A 19,182-nucleotide genomic window follows, 5' to 3' on the forward strand; every position below is an offset into this window, starting at 1 on the left:
GACTGTTAAATTAAGGGTTTAATTTAGTTAATTGTAAGGGTTCAGTCCACCTATCCATGGCAGGAGGAAATGAACACATTCCCTGCCTCAGGCTTGCCATTCTGGGAGATGTTTGCAAGATTAATGGCTTTTTTACTTTGCCTCCTCAACTCCTCCCATCTCTGATCTATAAAAGAACCTAGCACCCAGACCCCATAAGATGGTTATTTTGAGGCACTAGCCTGTCATCTTACTCAGGAGAGAAACCAAATAAAATCTCTTCCTTGCCTCAATCCCTCATCTGATTCATTGGCCTGTCCGGCAGGGAGCAGAACCAGCTTGGACTCGGTAACATAAGCAGTTGCATGTTTAAGTCTTTACAAACAGATAGGGTATTGTTATCCTGTCCATTTTTCAGATGAGAAAACTGAGGCCCCAAGAGGAGAGGCAACTTGCCCAATGTGACCCCAGGGGTGGCAGCTTTGGGGGTTAGGAACGCAGGGTCTGTCCCCATGATAGACTCGAATCCCTGCTCTGTCCCTCGCCAACCCTGAACTTTAGTCGCGGAACCTCTTTGCCAGCGCCTCCGTTTCCTCGGGGCTCAGCCGTAAAGAACCTGCCTGCAGCGCAGAAGGAAACCCCAGTTGGATCCCCGAGTGGGGAAGACCCCCTGGAGAAGGAAATGGCTACTTGCCGCAGTACTTCTTGCCTGGGAAATCCCATGGACAGAGAGAAGCCTAGCGGGCCACAGTCCGTGGGGTCACCAAGAGTAGGACACGACTCAGCGACTGAAGCAACCACATATCCGAACCCGAGTCCCAGCGAAGTCACCGTCGTAGGTGACGTCAGTGGGGTGTAGCGAGGGGGCGGGGGGAGGGGCAGTGCCCTGCGCCTCCGCGGGCGCCGGAGGAGCCAGACGGGTACCTGCGAGGGCGCCCATTTCTACTTCTTCCTCGCTGCTAGTCCGAGGAGGTCCTCCCCGAGGCTGCGGCGGCTGAGTGAAGCCGGGATTCCTGCCCAGAAGGTGCGGAATCAGCACGAGCCGCGCCCGCGCGGCTGGCAGAGCAAGCGGACTCCCGGCTCGAGCGGAGGAGGCCGGGCGCGTCCTGCCCAGCGGCGCCGAGAGGAAGCCGGCATGGCCTCTACTTTTCTCTTCACTCGGCTGCTGCTGCTGCTGCAGTTCCTGCTGCCGTTGTTCTGGGCGCCCCTGGGAGCCGGTGAGTGACCCCGCGCGATCGGGCGACCCCCGTTCCCCCTCTCCCTCCCCACCGGCCCGGGCGCTCGCCCCACCCTAAGCTGCTAGCTGCCCTTCGCCGCCCGCCCGCCCGCTCCCCTCCGCCCTAGCGATGCAGGAACGCCGGGCCGGGGCCAGACTCTTCTGATAGCTTCCCGGAAAACCGCCGGACTTCGGGAGATTTCTGAAGGGCAGGGCGGGCAGGCCTCCGGGGGAAAATAAGGCGGAAGGTGAACTTTCTCCGTGCCACACCTGCCCGGACAGCACACCCGGGCACCTGCTCGCCATGTGAGCGCACCCTTCTCCCCAGTCCTCAACAGCCAGCTAACAGCCACTGAGGATGCTTGATGAGGGGAAGGAGGGCAACGGCAAATAACCCCGTTCTCTCGTTCCCCTTCGACCGCGACTGGCTCTAGGCCACGGCCATTCATTCATTCATTCACGCATTCATCTCACACACATTTATTGAGTGCGTACTATGGGCCGCGTTCCGCATACTGGGAGTATAGCTCTGACGTCAGACAGCGGTGAGTTCAAAATAGCTTTTGGCATTTAACGCCTGTGTGAGCTCAGGAAAGTGACCCGAGCTCCCTGTTTCCCTGAAATGTCTACTGGGGGCTGGGAGGAGGAAGGAGAGGAGAGTGGAATCCCACCTACCTTGTAAGATGGTGTCTTGGAAACACCCTGAGCTAGATGCACTGAAGAAAAACAATAATGACCGTGATGACTCACATGAACAGTAATAATACTGAACACAGACTCGAGGAAACCAGAGTCTCCTCATTTCCCAGAAGGTCTCAACCCAGGCTCTGCTCCTCACTTGCTGGTTTACCCAGGCGGGTAGCTTGACCATGCAAGGCTCACTTGACCCCTCTGTCCAATGAGGGAGAAAATCCTAGTGCTAGGAGTGTGGATCTCATGGACCTTGGAGAGGGTTGGAGGACTGGCCCACAGTGAAACTTGGGCCTGGCTATGACACAGGGTATAAACCTAGAGAAAGGCCACTTCACCCAGTGTCATCCTCACAGAGGTCTTACCATCAGAGAAGGAGACACGCTTGCCCAGAGCTGCACAGTACATCCATGGATGAGCTGGCATTCGATCCGAGACTAGGGTGCTTAGCTCACCACTCAATCGCCTCATGTCCAGACCATGTCCCTCCTCCACACGCCTTGCTCCAAGCACCCCAGTCCACTATGTCCTGACCTCCTCTTCCTCGTAGCAATAATTATAATATTCACTGGTATAGAGTGCTTGGCATATGTCTTTACATAAATTTCATCATTTAGTCCTCCCAACTCCCTCTGAAGTTACAACCACCCCCCATTTTACAGATGAGAAGATGGAGGCTCAGAGGAGTGAAACCACGGGCACAAAGGCCACAGTTTGTGAGTGGAAGGACTGAGATTCAAAGCACTTAACTCCTTCTTGCCTTCTCCTTTATCCCTATTATTATTAATAAGGATGTTTATTAATTATGTTTATCAATATGGATAAAAGTCAACACATATTGAGGATCTAGTGTGTGCTGGGACTCTAGGGAGAATGATTTTCATATGGAGTCTGTAGATTAGAGATCAGGAGTCTTGACTGAAGATGGCTCAGGTTCAAATCCCACCTTTGCCATTTGCCCTCAGTGTGACCTGAAGCAAAAGACTCTGTGCTTTGGATTTCCCCTCCATAAAGTGGGGCTGACAGTGGTGCTTTGCCTCAATATGCTGCTTAAGGACTAAATGCTGGGAGATGTGTGAAGCACTTTGAACAGCTCCTAATCTGTGTAAGCAACCCCAGAATGTTACCTGTAATTAGTGCTATTTCACAAACTAGCAGTAAAAAATCGGAGATGTTAAGGAGTCTGCCTGAAGCCCTCACAGCAGAGAGCTGAAGGGATCCCAAACCTTAGGGCTATAATCACCTCCCTTCTTTTTAAAAAAGCATTTTTAAAAAAAATGTGGACACTTTTTAATGGTCTTTATTGAATTTGTTGCAATCCTGCTTCACTTTTATGTTTTGGCTTTTTGGCTGTAAGGCATGTGGGATCTTAGCTTCCTGACCAGGGATCAAACCTGTGCCTCCTGCATTGGAAGTCTTAACTACAGGACCACCAGGGAAGTCCCATCAACTCCCTTCTTATGCTTGGACCCCCTACAAACATTTTCCAAACCCAAGGCCACAAAGAGTAATAATACTACTTTATTTCTTGGATCCTAAGATGTTGAATTTCTTCCCCCTTGTGTGTGTGTGTGTGTGTGTGCGCACACGTGTGTGCGTACGCATGCTCAGTCATGTCCAACTCTTTGTGACGCCATGAACTGTAGCCTACTAGGCTCCTCTTCCATGGAATTTTCCAGGCAAGAATGCTGGAGCGGGTTGCCTTTTCCTACTTCAGGTGATCTTCCCCACCCAGGGATTGAACCAGCATCTCCTGCATTGGCAGGTGGATTCTTTACCACTGAGCCACCTGAGAACCCCTTTCTCCCCTTCCCATATCTCTAAATTGGAAATGCTCTAAGAGCATCCCAGTGCATCTTAAAATTGATGACTGGAGTTAACAGAAAAGTTTTGGAACTAGACAGTGATGCTGTCTGTACAACATCATGAATGTACTTAATTGCCACTGGATTATATGTTTTAAAGTAGTTTAAGAGGCAAATTTAATTTTTTAACCACAACACAGACCGCAATTTTAAAAACTGACGATGCTGAGATAGAGGACATACAGTAATAACAACCCAATTGTGGGGGAGGCAGGGAACGGGACCCAGTTGCAGACCCAGTCCAGCCCCCATCTCATCCTCACCCCTGGACCAGGACTGGTGCTCCGCATCCCCGTTCCCCTCAACACACAGACACCCAAGGGGCTCCAAGCTCCAGGAGCCCCCTACCCCATCCAGATCAGGGACACTCAGATGTGACCTACCCTGTGTTTCCCCGCAGGGACCAAGATAATCACAGTGCGGGCCCCACTCCAGGTGTCCGGCTTCCTGGGAGAAACCGTGATACTTTCATGCAAACTATACCCCCTGGAACACAATGTGACGGTGACGCAAGTGACCTGGACAAAACAGAGACAGGCAGAGCTCGCCCGCAGCGTGGCGGTCTTCCACCCCGCCCAGGGCCCCAGCTTTCACGAGTCTAGTCGGTTGGAATTCATAGCCGCCAAGCCCGGTGAGAAGCTGTGGGACGCCTCGCTGGTTGTGCGGGAGTTGAGCGTGGAAGATGAAGCTAATTACACCTGCCAGTTCGCCACGTTCCCTAACGGTGACAAGAGCGCTCGAATCCTGCTCCGCGTGCTCGGTGAGCTGGGAGGAGGGAGGAGCCGAAAGGGAGGGATGTGGAGTGGGGTAGTAGGGAGGTAAGCAAATAGAGGGAAGGGCCCAGGAGGGAGGGAGAAATTTCGAGGGAAACAAGAAGGAGGTAGGGCAATGACCCTGCGGGATGCAGGGGAGGTCCAGGGATGTAAGATCTTGGAGGCTGTGGGCCAAGGGGATTGGAGGATCTGGGGATGCTGGTGGTATAGGGGAGAGTGGCTGATGCAAGAAGTAGGTGGGGACAGAGACTGGCCTGGGAAGCCGGGAAGCCACTGCCAGCTTGGGCAGGTGGATTCATCTTGAAACCTGCTTTCTTCATCTGTAAAAGAGGCTTAGTAACAACAGTGCTGCCTTCAGAAAGCTATCCTGAGGGTCCAAGGAGTTCATCCAGGTGAACCGCTTAGAGCAGAGACCTATGTGGGCTGGGGATAGTGGGTCAGTTCCTGTTAACTCCCTTTGGTGAGGAAGTGAGTGAGTGACTGCTCAGTCGTGTCCGACTCTTTGTGACCCCATGAACTGCAGCCCGCCAGGCTCCTCCCTGTGGGATTTCCCAGGCAAGAGTACTGGAGTGGGTGGCCATTTCCTGCTCCAGGGCATTTTCCCAGCCCAGGGATCGAACCCATGTCTCCTGTCTCATGCATTGCAGGCCGGTTCTTTACCCACTGAGCCAAAGGGAGAGTTGAAATAGACTGGGAGGGGAAGATTCTGATATCCAGGAGTGGAGGGCTTTCTCCAACAGGGGGGGTGGGAGGGGAGAGCATGCCGTCGGCATTGTCATGGAAACATGCGTTCATTTTTATGAGTACCAGAGAAAATATGACAGGCCTTCCTCTTGGCAACTGAGTGCGAAGTCTCTTTGCCTGTTTTCTCATCTGTGAAATGGAGATCGCTATGAGGATGAATAAGAGCTTCCTTATTTGCTTCTTTTTTGTTGTTGTTTCTTTTTTGCTTCTGTGTCAGGAACTGTTCTGTGTCTTGTATGAATGACTCACCATTCTCCAGGGGGTCTTCCCAATGCAGGGATCGAACCTGGGTTCCCTGCATTGCAGGCAGATTCTTTACCATCTGAGCCACCAGGGGAGCTTGCTATCACTTTCTGTGTCAGGAACTGTCCCGGATCTTGCATGAATGACTCATGAAAGGTTAATTCCTTGGAACAGTGCCTGACACATGCCCCTAACCAAAGGCATCTTTCATCATTTCAGAAAACTTAAGACTTCAGGTCTTATGATTTAGGATGAGAGTAAAACAGAACTGGTGAGTCAAATTAAAGAGAAATCTTGGGTAACAAGAACACAGGTACCGAGGGAAAAGGAACCACTTGAAATCCCAGGTCTGGGAATCACCAGAATGATGAAGAAACGGGCAAGGTAGTTTTGGAAACAGACAGATCTTGTGGGAAGATCCAGTTCTGTCATTTACGACTATGGAACCTTGAGCCAGTCACTCTTGTCTGAATCTCCATAGCACAGCTCAGCCCTCCCCTCCTCCATGCAGCCCTCAGTAACCACCACCCACCCCCCGAGATTCAGGCACCCCTTCCGGGATCCCCCATCCCAGCCTTGCCCAGTCTGAGTCATCACTGTCTGGGGAAATCCGTCTTCCCTTCCAATAGTCCACCCCATGAAGGCAGGGGTAGGGCTGTCTCAGTCCTTCCTGAGTCTTCAATACTGCCCATCACAGAGCCAGATACCGTATTCAATTACCAATCATAATTACATATATTGAGCACTTATTACCTGCCAAGTACCGTTTTAAGAGCTTTATCTATAAATTCTCATCGCTGGTCATCCTCCCCTTATCCCCAGTTGACAGACAAGGACACTGAGGCGCGGACTTGCCCAAGGCCACCCTGTGGCTGGGGCAGAGCAGGGATTTGAACATGGCCACATCCGGTATCCTCATCTCGGCACTCCCCTGCTGCTGAGATGTTTGTTGCATGACTGTTGGTGAGGCGTAACCCGTGTCTTTTGCTCCTCTTCTCAGCCAAGCCCCAGAACAAGGCTGAGACCCTGGACATCTCGCTCAGCCCGAACCCTGTGCCGGTGGCCCGCTGCGTCTCCAAAGGAGGTCACCCACCTGCCCGCATCTCCTGGTCCTCAGATGGAAAGACCAATACCACCCAGGTGCCAGGGCCCCTGCCCGGCACCATCACCGTCATCAGCCTCTTAATCTTAACACCTTCCAGCCAGATGGACGGCAGAAACGTCACCTGCAGAGTGGAGCACGAGAGCTTTAAGGAGCCGGCGGTGTTTCCCATGACCCTGGCTGTGTCCGGTGAGTGGGTCTAAGTGTGAGCAAGGGTGGGAGGGGCTGCCAGACTGTCTCCATCCTCCCCCTGCCATTGGCCAGCTGTCTGCACCCTCCCTCTGCCATTGGCCAGCTGTCTCCACCCTCCCCCTGCCATTGGACAGTTGTCTGCACCCTCCCTCTGCCATTGGCCAGCTGTCTGCACCCTCCCCCTGCCATTGGACAGCTGTCTGCACCCTCCCCCTGCCATTGGACAGCTGTCTGTACCTCCCCCTGCCATTGGCCAGCTGTCTGCACCCTCCCTCTGCCATTGGCCAGCTGTCTCCACCCTCCCCCTGCCATTGGCCAGCTGTCTCCACCCTCCCCCTGCCATTGGACAACTGTCTCCACCCTCCCACTACACTGACTCCGAGGGGCACTTTGAACATTACATCATTTCATCATCAGAGCTGGCTCTCTGACTCTTGCCTTAGCACCCATCCCCACATCATATAACACCGACTCCCCTGGGCCATAGATAACCCTGTCCTTCATTGTCTATATCAGCTTCTTTTTTTTTTTTTTTCCTTTTGGCCATACCACAGGGCATGTGGGATCTTAGCTCCCTGTGCCTACGTGCATGCTGTCACTTCAGTCGTGTCCAACTCTTTGCGCCCCCATGGACTGTTCCTGGGTCTTCTGTCCATGGGATTCTCCAGGCAAGAATACTAGAGTGGGTTGCCATGCCCTTCTCCAGGGGATCTTCCCCATCCAGGGAGTGAACCCGAGACTCTTATGTTTCCTGCATTGGCAGATGGGTTCTTCACCCACTAGCACCACGTGGGAAGCCCCTTAGTTCCCTGACCAGGGATCAAACCCATGCCCCGTGCAATGGAAGCGCTGAGTCTTAAACGCTGGACTGCTAGGGAAGGACTCTGCCAGTTTTTTATACCACAGTTCACACTGCTCCCTGGGGGCCGCTGTCTACACGGACACCCCACGAACACTCTCTTGAGCCCTCACACAGTGCCTACACCCTCTTCCCTGGGCAACTGTCCGCACTGACCTTGTGCACACTGCTACACTGCTTCCTCACCATCAATACCAACTCCCTTGTGTTTCCTACACTGCCATAATACCGTCTGGGCTTCCCAGGTGGCGCTACTGGTAAAGAATCTGCCTGCCAATGCAGGAGATGCAAGTTTGATCCCTGGGTCAGGAAGATCCCCTGGAGGAGGAAATGACCACCCACTCCAGTATTCTTAGAAAATTCCACAGACAAGAGGAGGCTGGTGGGCTACAGTCCATGGTATCGCAAAGAATTGGATGCTACTGAGCACACACACACACTATTGTCTACACTGGCTCCTAAGGGCTCCAGACAGCATTGCCCTCACTGTCTACACCACTCCTTTAGGCCACCAGCTGAAGGCAGTTGGCAGTTGACCACTGCTGCCTTGACACCCTGCATTTTCTACTCAAGTTCTCCTAGATACTCTCTCACACCGACCCACAACATTGTCTACACTGGCTGTCCTGGAGAACTGCCTACATTGTCCCCACCCCCACCCCCCATGTAGTCTACATTCCCCTTTGCTCCACTGTTGTCTACACTGGCTCATCTATGGACTGGGTCCTCCCATCACTGTCTGGACTGACTACTCCCTGCCTGACAGTTGCTGCACTGTCTACACCCAACCCCCTCAACTGGATCTGAGTGAGGACGGTGTCTATACTGACTCCTTCCCAACACACATATAAAAACACCCTGTCTCATTGGCCTTCCCCCTGGGGACTTTAAAAATCTTCCCTGTTGATCACATTTGAGTTGGGTAAGACGCAGACTGAAATGCGGTCACCCAGGATTCTCTTCTGCAGGACTTGTCAGAGCCTTGAATATGCTCACGTGTGTTATGAACACCCAGAAGGAGGCCTTTTCTCACAGGACATCCCAGGCATGCCAGGACCTGGCTTTATAGGGAAAACCAACAGAGAAGCAGGTCCTGAGAAACGCTCTCTGTTACCCCCGTCCTAGCACCCTGCTGAGGACTCCCAGGCTTCTATTCTTGGGGCAGAAGCTGGAACCCATTGCCCAGACCCCTCCCAGGCCTCTCCACCGTGAGCTGTTCCCCAAACCCACCAAGGCCCTCTTCCTGTTGTGACATGAATCCCAGCTATCTTTGGGCCCCTTGAAGGCTCCCTGTCTCTGAGCCTGTGTGTCTGTTTACCCCAGCCCCCCCCGAGGTTTCCATATCTGGCTATGATGACAACTGGTACATCGGCCGTAGAGGGGTTGCCCTGAGCTGTGACGTCCGCAGCAAACCAGAGCCCACAGGCTACAGCTGGAGCACGTGAGTTCCTGGGTCAGAGGAAGGAGGGGCTGGGGGCCTGGACTCCAGGGTCTGAGGGAGGAGGGGTGTAGCAGAAAAGTTAAAAACAAAACAAGAAGTCAACTGTGGGCCCCCAGGAAAATATCTTGTATGCACAGAGTTAATGAGGTGATAAAGTCCAGGTCTGTCGACACACCTGCTCTTTATGGGGTGCCTGCTGTGTGCCAGGTACTTACCTGCATGCCACATGATCCCCACTCTCTGGCCACAGTTTGCACTATCGCCAGGCCCGGGTTAAAGATCTGCCCAGGAGCTGTAGTCATCTGCCCGGACACACGGGTATAGAGGTGACTGTCCCGTCGGCATCTGTCTCCAAACCCAATCCTCTTAAGCCCTGGGCTGTGCCACCTCCCCAGCCACCTTGTGTAACCTGCTCAGTGACCTCTTACAGAGCAAATACTGTCCCGTCCCCATTCTCATTTTTAAAAATATCTATTACTTGGCTGCATCGGGTCTTAGTTGTGGCACATGGGATCTTGCTGTGGCGCACAGATGCTCTAGTTGTGGCATGCATGCTCAGCAGTTGCAGCACACAGGCTCAGTTGCCCCAAGGCATGTGGGATCTTAGTTCCCCAAGTGAAAATCGCTCAGTCTGTGACCCCATGGACTATATGGTCCGTGGAATTCCTCAGGCCAGAATACCAGAGTGTGTAGCTTTTCCCTTCTCCAGGGGATCTTCTCAACCCAGGGATCGAACCCATGTCTCCCGCATTGTGGGCTGATTCTTTACCAACTGAGCCACAGGGGAAGCCCAAGAATGCTGGAGTGGGTAACCTATTGCTTCTCCAGGGGATCTTCCCAACCCAATCAAACCTGGGCCTCCTGCATTGCAGGCAGATTCTTTACCAACTGAACTACCAAAATTCTTTACCAGCTGAGCTACCAGGGATCAAACCCACATTGCAAGGCAAATTCTTAGCCACTGGAAGCTACCACCAGGGAAGCAGCCCCCTCCCGATTTTCTTGATTGAGGAGCAGAGCAATCAAAAAACTTCCTCAAATTCCTATTGAGACCAAGGATAAGAGTGGGGAAAGATAAAGGCAAAGGGGTAAACGATTTAACCTCATTTTTATTGGGCCCAGTTTTTCTTATTACAAAAATAACTTTTGAGCACTGTAGAAACTCTAGGCAATATGGTTATGAGTAAAAAGAAGAAAATAGCTCCAATAGTCCTGTACTCAGTCATCTCCAGAAACATCACTGTTACCCCTTGTTGTATATCCTTCCTGTCCTTCTTTCAGTATTTCTTTTTTTTTTTCTTTCAATATTTCTTAAAAAAAAAAAGAAAGAAACTGTGCTGTATGTATAATTTTGAAAACTTTCCTCTGTCCATGAATACATTTCTTTCATTTTTGTTTCGTCTTTGCCCCACCTCACAGCATATCTGATCTCAGTTCCCTGACCAGGGATGAAACCCACGCTCCTTTGCAGTGGAAGTGCAGAGTCTTAACTGCTGGGCCACCAGGAAAGTCCCTCTTGTGAACACCTTTCCAAGTCAGGGCACATAGATCTATTTTCCCTCAGCATTTTATCAAGAAATGTTTCAAGCCTACAGAAGTCTTGTAAGCATTTTCCAGTAAACATTCAAAAGCCCACTATGTGGATTCTCTCACTAACATTTTCCTGGACTTGGTTTATCACATTCCTGCCCTTCAATCCATCCCTCTTGCCATCTATCCAACAGTCCTCATCATTTATGCATTTCAAAACCCCACCACCTGCTTCTTTGAGGGGCTAGGACTCTGTCACAAATGAGGCTGTCAATGACATAACCAGTCCCACCTGGGGATACAGAGGTGCTTTCCCGTTCTCAACTAAGCAAATGTCGTGGTGGCGGGCATCCCCGTCTGTCCACCTCTGTGGACAGCCAGTCACATCTCAATGGTTGGCCAGCGGAGCTGCCAATCAAAGGTTTTTGATTGGTATTGACAGCTGGCCTTTACCTTCCTGTCTCAAAGTACTGCAATTCAGGCTCATGAATCATACAGCCAGGTTTCCATGCCAGCCCTGCAGAATACCCCCATGCCCTGGTCTCCTCTGTCCATTAAACCAGTGTTTCTTTCTTTCTTTTTAAATATTTATCTATTTATTTGGCTGCACCGGGTTTTAGTTGTGCCATGTGGGATCTAGTTCCCTGACCAGGGATCAAACGTGGGCCCCCTGAACTGGGAAGGCAGAGTCTTAGCCACTGGACCACCAGGGAAGTCCCTGAACCAGTGTTTCTTGACTACTTACTGTGTGTCGGATGCTACTGACCCAGGTGCTGCATGCTAAGTCACTTCAGTCATGTCCGACTTTTTGTGACCCCATGTACTGTAGCCCGCCAGGCTCCTCTGTCCATGGGATTCTCCAGGCAAGAATACTGCAGTGGGTTGCCATTCCCTCCTCCAGGGGATCTTCCCCACCCAGGGACTGAATTCGCATCTCTTAGGACTCCTGCATTGGCAGGTGGGTTCTTTACCACTAGCACCACCCACAGGCTTCGGTAAATGAAAAAGAATCAAATTCCCCCCTCTCGGATCTCCAGATCTGGGGAGAGAAACAAACAAGGTAATGTCAGAATTCCTTGGTGGGTCACAAGTTATGTTTCCACATTTTCACTGCCAAGGGCCCCTGGAGTTCAATCACAGGTCAGGGAACAAAGATCCCACAAGTTTTAGGACATGGCCAAAATTTAAAAAAAAAAAAACTTTTTTTTTAATTTAAAGAAAAATAAACAAGATACCATTTTTAAGGATGGAGTGTGTCAGGTGGTGATAAGTGCCGTGGGAAAGATCGTGCAGAGGATGTGGGGGGTCGCTACAGTTGAAAGAGGGTAACCAAGGAAGGTGTCACAAAGGTGATGTCTGAGTAGAGGACTGAAAGTGAGAGTGAGCAGTGTGGGTACCAATGGGAAGGGCATTCCAGGCATAGGGAACAGCATATGCAAAGACCCTGAGGTGGGAACATAACTGAAGCGTTCCAGGGTCAACAAGTCAGCCACCATGGATATAGAGGCAGGAGCAAAGGGGTCAGTGCGTCAGGGGGCCAGTTTGTGTGGGACCTGTGCCTGTCGTCAGGACTTTTCCTTTACGGAAGGGCTCTGGACAGAGCGCTGAAGAACTGATGCTTTTGAAGTGTGGTGCTGGTGAAGACTCTTGAGAGTCCCTTGGACTGCAAGGAGATCAAACCAGTCCATCCTACCTACAGGAAATCAACCCTGAATATTCATGGAAAGGACTGATGCTGAAGCTGAAGCTCCAATACTTTGGCCACCTGATGCAAAGAGCCGACTCATTGGAAAAGACCCTGATGCTGGGAAAGATTGTAGGCAGGAGGAGCAGAGGGCAGCAGACGATGAGATGGTTAGATAGCATCATCGACTCAATGGACATGAATTTGAGCAAACTCCGGGAGACAGTGAAGGACAGGGGAGCCTGGAGGGCTACAGTCCACGGGGTCGCAAAGAGTCGGACACGACTTAGCAACTGCACAACAACAACTGGGCAGAGGAGAGACTTTGGTTATGTTCTTTTTGTTTTTAATGTTTATTTATTTTTGGTCAAGTTGCATCTTAGTTGCTGCACGCGGGACCTTCCTTGCAGCGCGTGGGCCTCTCTCCAGTCATGGTGCGCGGGCTCCAGAGTCTGTGGACTCTGTGGTTTGCACAGACAGGTTCTCTAGCAGAGGCACCTGGGCTCAGTAGTTGTGACTTGCAAGCTTAGTTGCCCCTCAGCATGTGAGATCCCAGTTCCCCAAGCAGGGATCGAGCTCACGTCCCCTGGACTGATTGGCAGGCAGATTCCTAACCACTGGACCACCAGGCAAGTCCATCTGTGCGGATTTTGAACATGGGGCAGACAGGGTTTGCTGATAGGCTGGATGGGAGTGTGAGCGGCAGAGTTGGGGGAACTCCAGGCTTGCTCTGAACTTGTATTATAGATGTCATGAGAGTTTCTATATTCCTGCTATACAGTGAGTGCCGGGGTCCAGCCCCAGCAAGATCCAGGGGAACCCTCAGGACGAACCGCGTCGGCGAATGAGAGAGAGAGAGAGACAAAGCTCAGGGGCTAAGTCTGAAGTTTATTTTTGCACGGCCCCTTTATACCCGTAACATCTTTGGGGGAAGTGCATATTGCTTACACACAGGACATCTCAAAACATTACAGCAACTTGACCTTCAACAGAAACTGGATGTCACCCACATACTTTTTCGTTCACAAGAGTCTTTCTTATCATTTGGCCTTCAGGCCTGCTAACATTTTATGGCTTGCACCTGGTGGGACTTAAGCAACTTCAGTAGCCGACCCTGTTTTTCTTATAATTAATCTATTTTCTTTCTAATAAGCGTCATCTCTATGGGAACTAGATAGGATTACATTTTTACAAAACAGAAATGCAAAGGACTGCAGAAACAGCAGATATGGCACAAAACAGGCTCTTAGTCTAAAAGTTAACCACCTGCAAGAAGTCGCCAGCTAATCTCTATCTAAAGTATTTTCTATTAGGCACATTTGTGGCTATCATATTTGTGGAGCTTTTCTCACCCCGCGAAGGGGCCTATGCTTAATAGTTTCTTTTGTTAGCGTACTGTGCTTAGGATGTTTAGAACAATCAAGAGCATTTTGTGCAATGAGATCACACATTTATCAAACAAGCCAGAATGCCAGCAAAATGTTTGAATGGAAGCATTTCCTTCATCTCTGGCCCCTTCATAGGGTACCAGGGTCCAGAAGATTTATTAATTAGGGTTTTAAGTTGGTCCTCATCCAGTGAAAGAGGAGCAGGAGAGCTCTGGGCAGGCAACACAAGAATCCGCAGCAGGGCAAACAAGAACAACAGCAGAAAAGGGGGGAGGATACAGGGTGGGGTAGAGGCCGAGGCCAACCTGGAGGGTCCCTTATCCTAGACGGCCTTGCCTGTCAGGTTTTTTCCTCGTGACCTCGTCATGGATGGGGTCCCGGACGGCCTTGCCTGCCCGGTATTTTCTTCATGACCTTGTCACGGGCGGGACCTCCCATAACAGCTCCCGACATCTCCCCCTTTTCTATTTTTTAAAGCAGCCAGATGGATCTCAGTTGCGAGATTCTGAGTGTTCTGCTGAAGAGTTCTGACGATACAAGGGAGAATAACAATAATAATAAGAATTAGCGCTATAACAGCGGTGTAACTGAGAACAGTAGATAAGATATTTTTGGCAGAGATAAAGTTAGAGTTTTAAAGAAATCACTGGCGGCTCCAGCGGCAGTAAAATCCAGCCGAGAATGCTCGATTGTTCTAATCTGTCCATGCGGTCTAGCTAAATCTAAACTTATGCTGGAGCTATTTCACAGGGACCAAAGCTCTGATGGAGCAAAGGTGTTTTAATCAACATGGCGTGGGCATATATACTGTAGTTATTTTCAGCAAAGATAAATATTAAAATTTTAGACTTACAGAACACAAGGCAATCTCTATTAAAGAGAGAAGAGGGTACTTATCACCATAATGAGAAACTAACGAAGGAAATGTCTGGATTTTTCAGCCCAGGGAAAGGCGTGCCTCTCCCCTCAATTCTTGAATATTTAGGAATTAATAAGGGCCAGAGGTTTCCTGACAGATCCATAACGGGAAGCCTCCTGTTAAATGCTTTTTTGACAATTCCTCCTATTTTATCACACCTGCAAAAAAGGTCTTGACCAAACGAGTTTGGCCAGTATTAACCAACCTTATAGAAAGGCGACAATAAACAACAAATACAATTATCAAGACAATCACTAAAGTTACAGTTTTAGACCCGATGTTGTGGGTAATACTTTAAAACCATCTTTGTGGGTTTAGCCCGGATAATTTGTTCAGCTAAAGTTTTCAAATTACTGGAAGAGGGCAGATGTTTAGAAAAAGTTTTAAAGATTTTCTTTTGCAGTAATAGTACATTTAGAGAGGCATTATCATGTAAATGAAATTTGATTTGTTCTCAGTTGTAGGTACTATGATTGAATTGAACAGGAGTAACACATAATTTGGCAATTAATACAAGTTACAGATTAAATTGTAAGTGGGACACAGGCTTGTATAAAATATGACTGATTATAGCGAAAGAAATAGTTACAATGATCACGACTGGTCCCCGTGAAATGTCCGGTCCGAGCTTCAAGTTTTCTGGTGTTGGCAGCAAGTTTTTATGTTTTATATATGTCTCATAGTTCAGGCCCAATTTGTTTATTGAGGACGATTCTAGGAGTAGGAGGAGGAGGGTGTCATTCCACTGTCAAGCCAGCCAAGAAGTCCTTTGTCATGGTAATGTTTCAACATAGTCTTAGTAAACCTTTTAAGCCACTTAAGCAGCATGATATATAATGTTTTTTGTTCTTTCCCTAACTCTTTCCCTAAAGTTTTAGTAGTATAAACATGGTTCACAGACAAAGAAAGGGCCACAATGTCCGAAAGCCTTCTTTTGGAGGTAGGATGAAAGCCCAAATTTGTCGGCCGATGTTTATGCATAATTTTTCTGGGCCCAGGCAATGGAAAGACTTCATAGCCTAAAGAAATGTTAATTAGTTTTTTCTTCTCCCCAGGGTGTGAGGGTTACAGGGAGGGGGCATATGTGCGGAGTCATTGGTTGATTTGATCTATCTTTTCTCCGTCTATTTTATGACCTGTAATAAAGGTGGCGGGGGTTGGATAAGTAAGCTCAGTTAAGTTTGGGAGACACAGGCTAGCAGGAAAATGTATTCAGGACTCCGAGGCGTTCCCTGTTGAGAGACCAAATTTTTTCTATAATTAGTTTGAGAGGAAGGTTTTTCCTACTCCTGGAAAACATAAGATTCAAACCTGTAATTTTTTAGATAGAAACCATAAAAGTTATAAGCATATTTGCTGGTTCATTCAGTCCTTTGTTAACTTTTGTGAAGTCATCAGGGTTTTCATTAGAATATTAAGACATATCAAAATGTTAAGAACTCTATATAATTTTTAGGATATCTGTATTAGTAATTTTACCATATATTATAACATGAGCAGATTTATTACTCATTTGATAATCTTTTTTATGTAATTTAACCAACCAAATAAACTTATATTAATATCTTTCCCTGGGATGTTTCAGGGGCCCTCTGAAGCATCCCAAAGTTAACTAGAAGCTAAAAGCGCTTCATCAGAATAATTTAGGAAGTTTTGTCAACAAATAACAGAAAGGTTTAGAGCATTCAGTCAGATGGGACTACAGGTCACTGTGAAACAACAGCTATTTACTCAGCCAAAGTAACAATATAGGATTTTAGAGGCAAATATAGAACAGACCATTTAAGAGGTAAATAAACTTAAATCTATTGTCAAATGCAGTTCAACATCTGAAAAAAGTGTGTTCTTTTAACAGAGAGAAAAGTCAAATTCAAGTTTTTGCATCAGCTTACTTTTATTCATCAGCAGTCCCAAACTTCTTTAGTTTCTCTGTAAAAGGAAATCAGTGTTTAGTAGTAAATGTTTCAAAATCTTATTTTATTTGGAAATGACCTAATTATTTAATAGACTTTCAATACTTAATTTAGCATAACCCTTAGAAATTTAAGTTACACCAATCTGGAGAGACAATTGTAGACAAATATTCTTAAAGAATAATTATTTTTAATAGAGTTTATATATAAACTCATATCTCACATTTATTAGAAGTTTCTTTATTCGAGGTAATTTTCTTGTTGACAAACTTGTAACAGATATAATACTTAACTTATATTAAACCTAGGTACAATGAAAATATTTTACTTGATGTTAATTGTTTTAAGACATGTCTATATTAGATAGGTCGACAAACAAACATTAATATCAGGTATTTAATACTGAATATTTTCTAATTTACCTGAACCTGGAATTTATTGTTTAATTTAGAATTATTTTATTTGTAAGCGCTTACCTTTTTTTAAAGCCAATTAAATAGAGCTCATTTACAAATTAACCTAAAAAATATTACCCAGAGACAAAGACACACCAAGACATATTTAGACAGACACAGTGCAAGATCTAGCTTCATTTTTTAAGATTGGTCATGAATTAGATATTACAGTATAAGATTTACTAGTTTATAAAAGGTTGAAACAAATAAAAAATTTAAAGGCTTTTTAGATTCCTGCGTCCAGGACCGGGGGACTAGAAAAACAGAAGGATAGGAAGGGCTAAGGAGAGGAAAGAGAGAGAGAAGGGGAGAGAGGTCAATAAAGTCTCTTGTTCCTTACCAGTCGGGGCACTCTGGCCAGTTGTCCACGTCAGGAGGAGACCAGGGACAAAAGGGTCCCAGTTGCGGTCGCTGGGTCTGGTCCATTGGCAGGCAAGCTGGCCTCTGAGTACCCCAGGTGGTCAGGATGTCAGTCTCAGCGAAGAAGAGTCCCCACCAGTAGCAGGAAGGGGGACCCCTTCCAGGGCCCGAAACCGGGCTCTTGTCTAACACTCGGAAATGAACTGTCCGAGGAGACACGTGCTGACAAAGCAAGAGACTGTATTGGGAAGGGCACTCGGGTAGACAGCAGGAGGGTAAGGGAACCCAGGAGAACTGCTGTCTTCTGGAAACCAAGGACATTGCTCCTGTACAAATGTGAAAAAAGATTGAACGCTGGTCTTTTTAACTTCAATTACTCGGCGGTTAAGGAGTTGCATTATGACTCCAATAAAAAGCTGTCTTCCTTTGACTCACTGTTACCCGTTTCTGTTAGTAATTAGAAGAAGAAAAAGGAAAGAATGTTAATCTTAGAAAAGAAAAAAGCTGGAACCTACCCACCTTTTTACCCTACCTTTCTTATGTAGGGGGGCCTTTATTGCCCTAGTGGGGTCTTTTCTCAAACCTACCCACGTTTTTCGCCCTAGCTTTCTTATGTGGGGGGGGCCTTTAGCACTCTAGTAGGGCCCTACCCACGCTCCTTACCCTACCTGTCTTATGCAGGGGGGCCCGCGGCGCCCTGGTTGGGGTCCTAGCCGTTCCGAAAACTGGACGATAAGAGACTTACCTTTGGGTCCCTGTTCGGGCACCACTTGCCGGGGTCCAGCCCCAGCAGGATCCAGGGGAACCCTCAGGATGAACAGCGTCGGCGAATGAGAGAGAGAGAGAGACAAAGCTCGGGGGCTAAGTCTGAAATTTATTTTTGCACGGTCCCTTTATACCCTTAACAACATCTTTGGGGGAAGTGCATGTTGCTTACACACAGGGCATCTCAAAACATTACAGCAACTTGACCTTCAACAGAAACAGGATGTCACCCACATACTTTTCGTTCACAAGAGTCTTTCTTATCATTTGGCCTTCAGGCCTGCTAACATTTTATGGCTTGCACCTGGTGGGACTTAAGCAACTTCAGTAGCCGACCCTGTTTTTCTTATAATTAATCTATTTTCTTTCTAATAAGCGTCATCTCTATGGGAACTAGATAGGATTACATTTTTACAGAACAGAAATGCAAAGGACTGCAGAAACAGCAGATATGGCACAAAACAGGCTCTTAGTCTAAAAGTTAACCACCTGCAAGAAGTCGCCAGCTAATCTCTATCTAAAGTATTTTCTATTAGGCACATTTGTGACTATCATATTTGTGGAGCTTTTCTCACCCCGCGAAGGGGCCTATGCTTAATAGTTTCTTTTGTTAGCGTACTGTGCTTAGGATGTTTAGAACAATCAAGAGCATTTTTTGCAATGAGAGCACATATTTATCACACAAGCCAGAATGGCAGCAAAATGTTTGAATGGAAGCATTTCCTTCATCTCTGGCCCCTTCATAGGGTACCAGGGTCCAGAAGATTTATTAATTAGGGTTTTAAGTTGGTCCTCACTCAGTGAAAGAGGAGCAAGAGAGCTCTCAGCAGGCAACACAAGAATCTGCAACAGGGCAAACAAGAACAACAGCAGAAAAGGGGGGGAGATACAGGGTGGGGTAGAGGCCGAGGCCAACCTGGAGGGTCCCTTATCCTAGACGGCCTTGCCTGTCAGGTTCTTTCCTCGTGACCTCGTCATGGATGAGGTCCCGGACGGCCTTGCCTGCCCGGTGTTTTCTTCATGACCTTGTCACGGGCGGGACCCCCATAACAGCTCCCGGCAGA

General features: G+C 48.2%; 1 protein-coding gene and 1 long non-coding RNA gene across 3 annotated transcripts in view; one reads left to right on the forward strand and one right to left on the reverse strand.

The window, feature by feature from the left end:
• The first annotated feature begins 600 nt into the window (after positions 1–600).
• Positions 601–19,182, forward strand: part of PVR (PVR cell adhesion molecule) — a 25,139-nt gene continuing 6,557 nt past the window's right edge. Inside the window, exons 1-4 of one of the 2 annotated variants that reach the window (XM_043436152.1) lie at positions 601–1,196; positions 4,151–4,510; positions 6,511–6,801; positions 8,987–9,104. In XM_043436152.1, coding sequence (XP_043292087.1) covers positions 1,115–1,196; positions 4,151–4,510; positions 6,511–6,801; positions 8,987–9,104 — 851 coding nt within the window. In that variant the 5' untranslated portion in view covers positions 601–1,114. The remainder of the gene's footprint in view (positions 1,197–4,150; positions 4,511–6,510; positions 6,802–8,986; positions 9,105–19,182) is intronic. The other variant, XM_043436151.1, reaches the window with a different exon arrangement.
• Positions 15,722–18,237, reverse strand: LOC122420740. Its single transcript, XR_006263367.1, has 3 exons — positions 18,099–18,237; positions 16,518–16,554; positions 15,722–15,857 (listed from the first exon to the last, which is right to left on the reverse strand). It is a non-coding gene; the product is annotated as an uncharacterized LOC122420740 (long non-coding RNA).

The sequence above is a fragment of the Cervus canadensis genome, chromosome 18 (assembly GCF_019320065.1).
Source record: "Cervus canadensis isolate Bull #8, Minnesota chromosome 18, ASM1932006v1, whole genome shotgun sequence".
Lineage (NCBI taxonomy): Eukaryota > Metazoa > Chordata > Mammalia > Artiodactyla > Cervidae > Cervus > Cervus canadensis.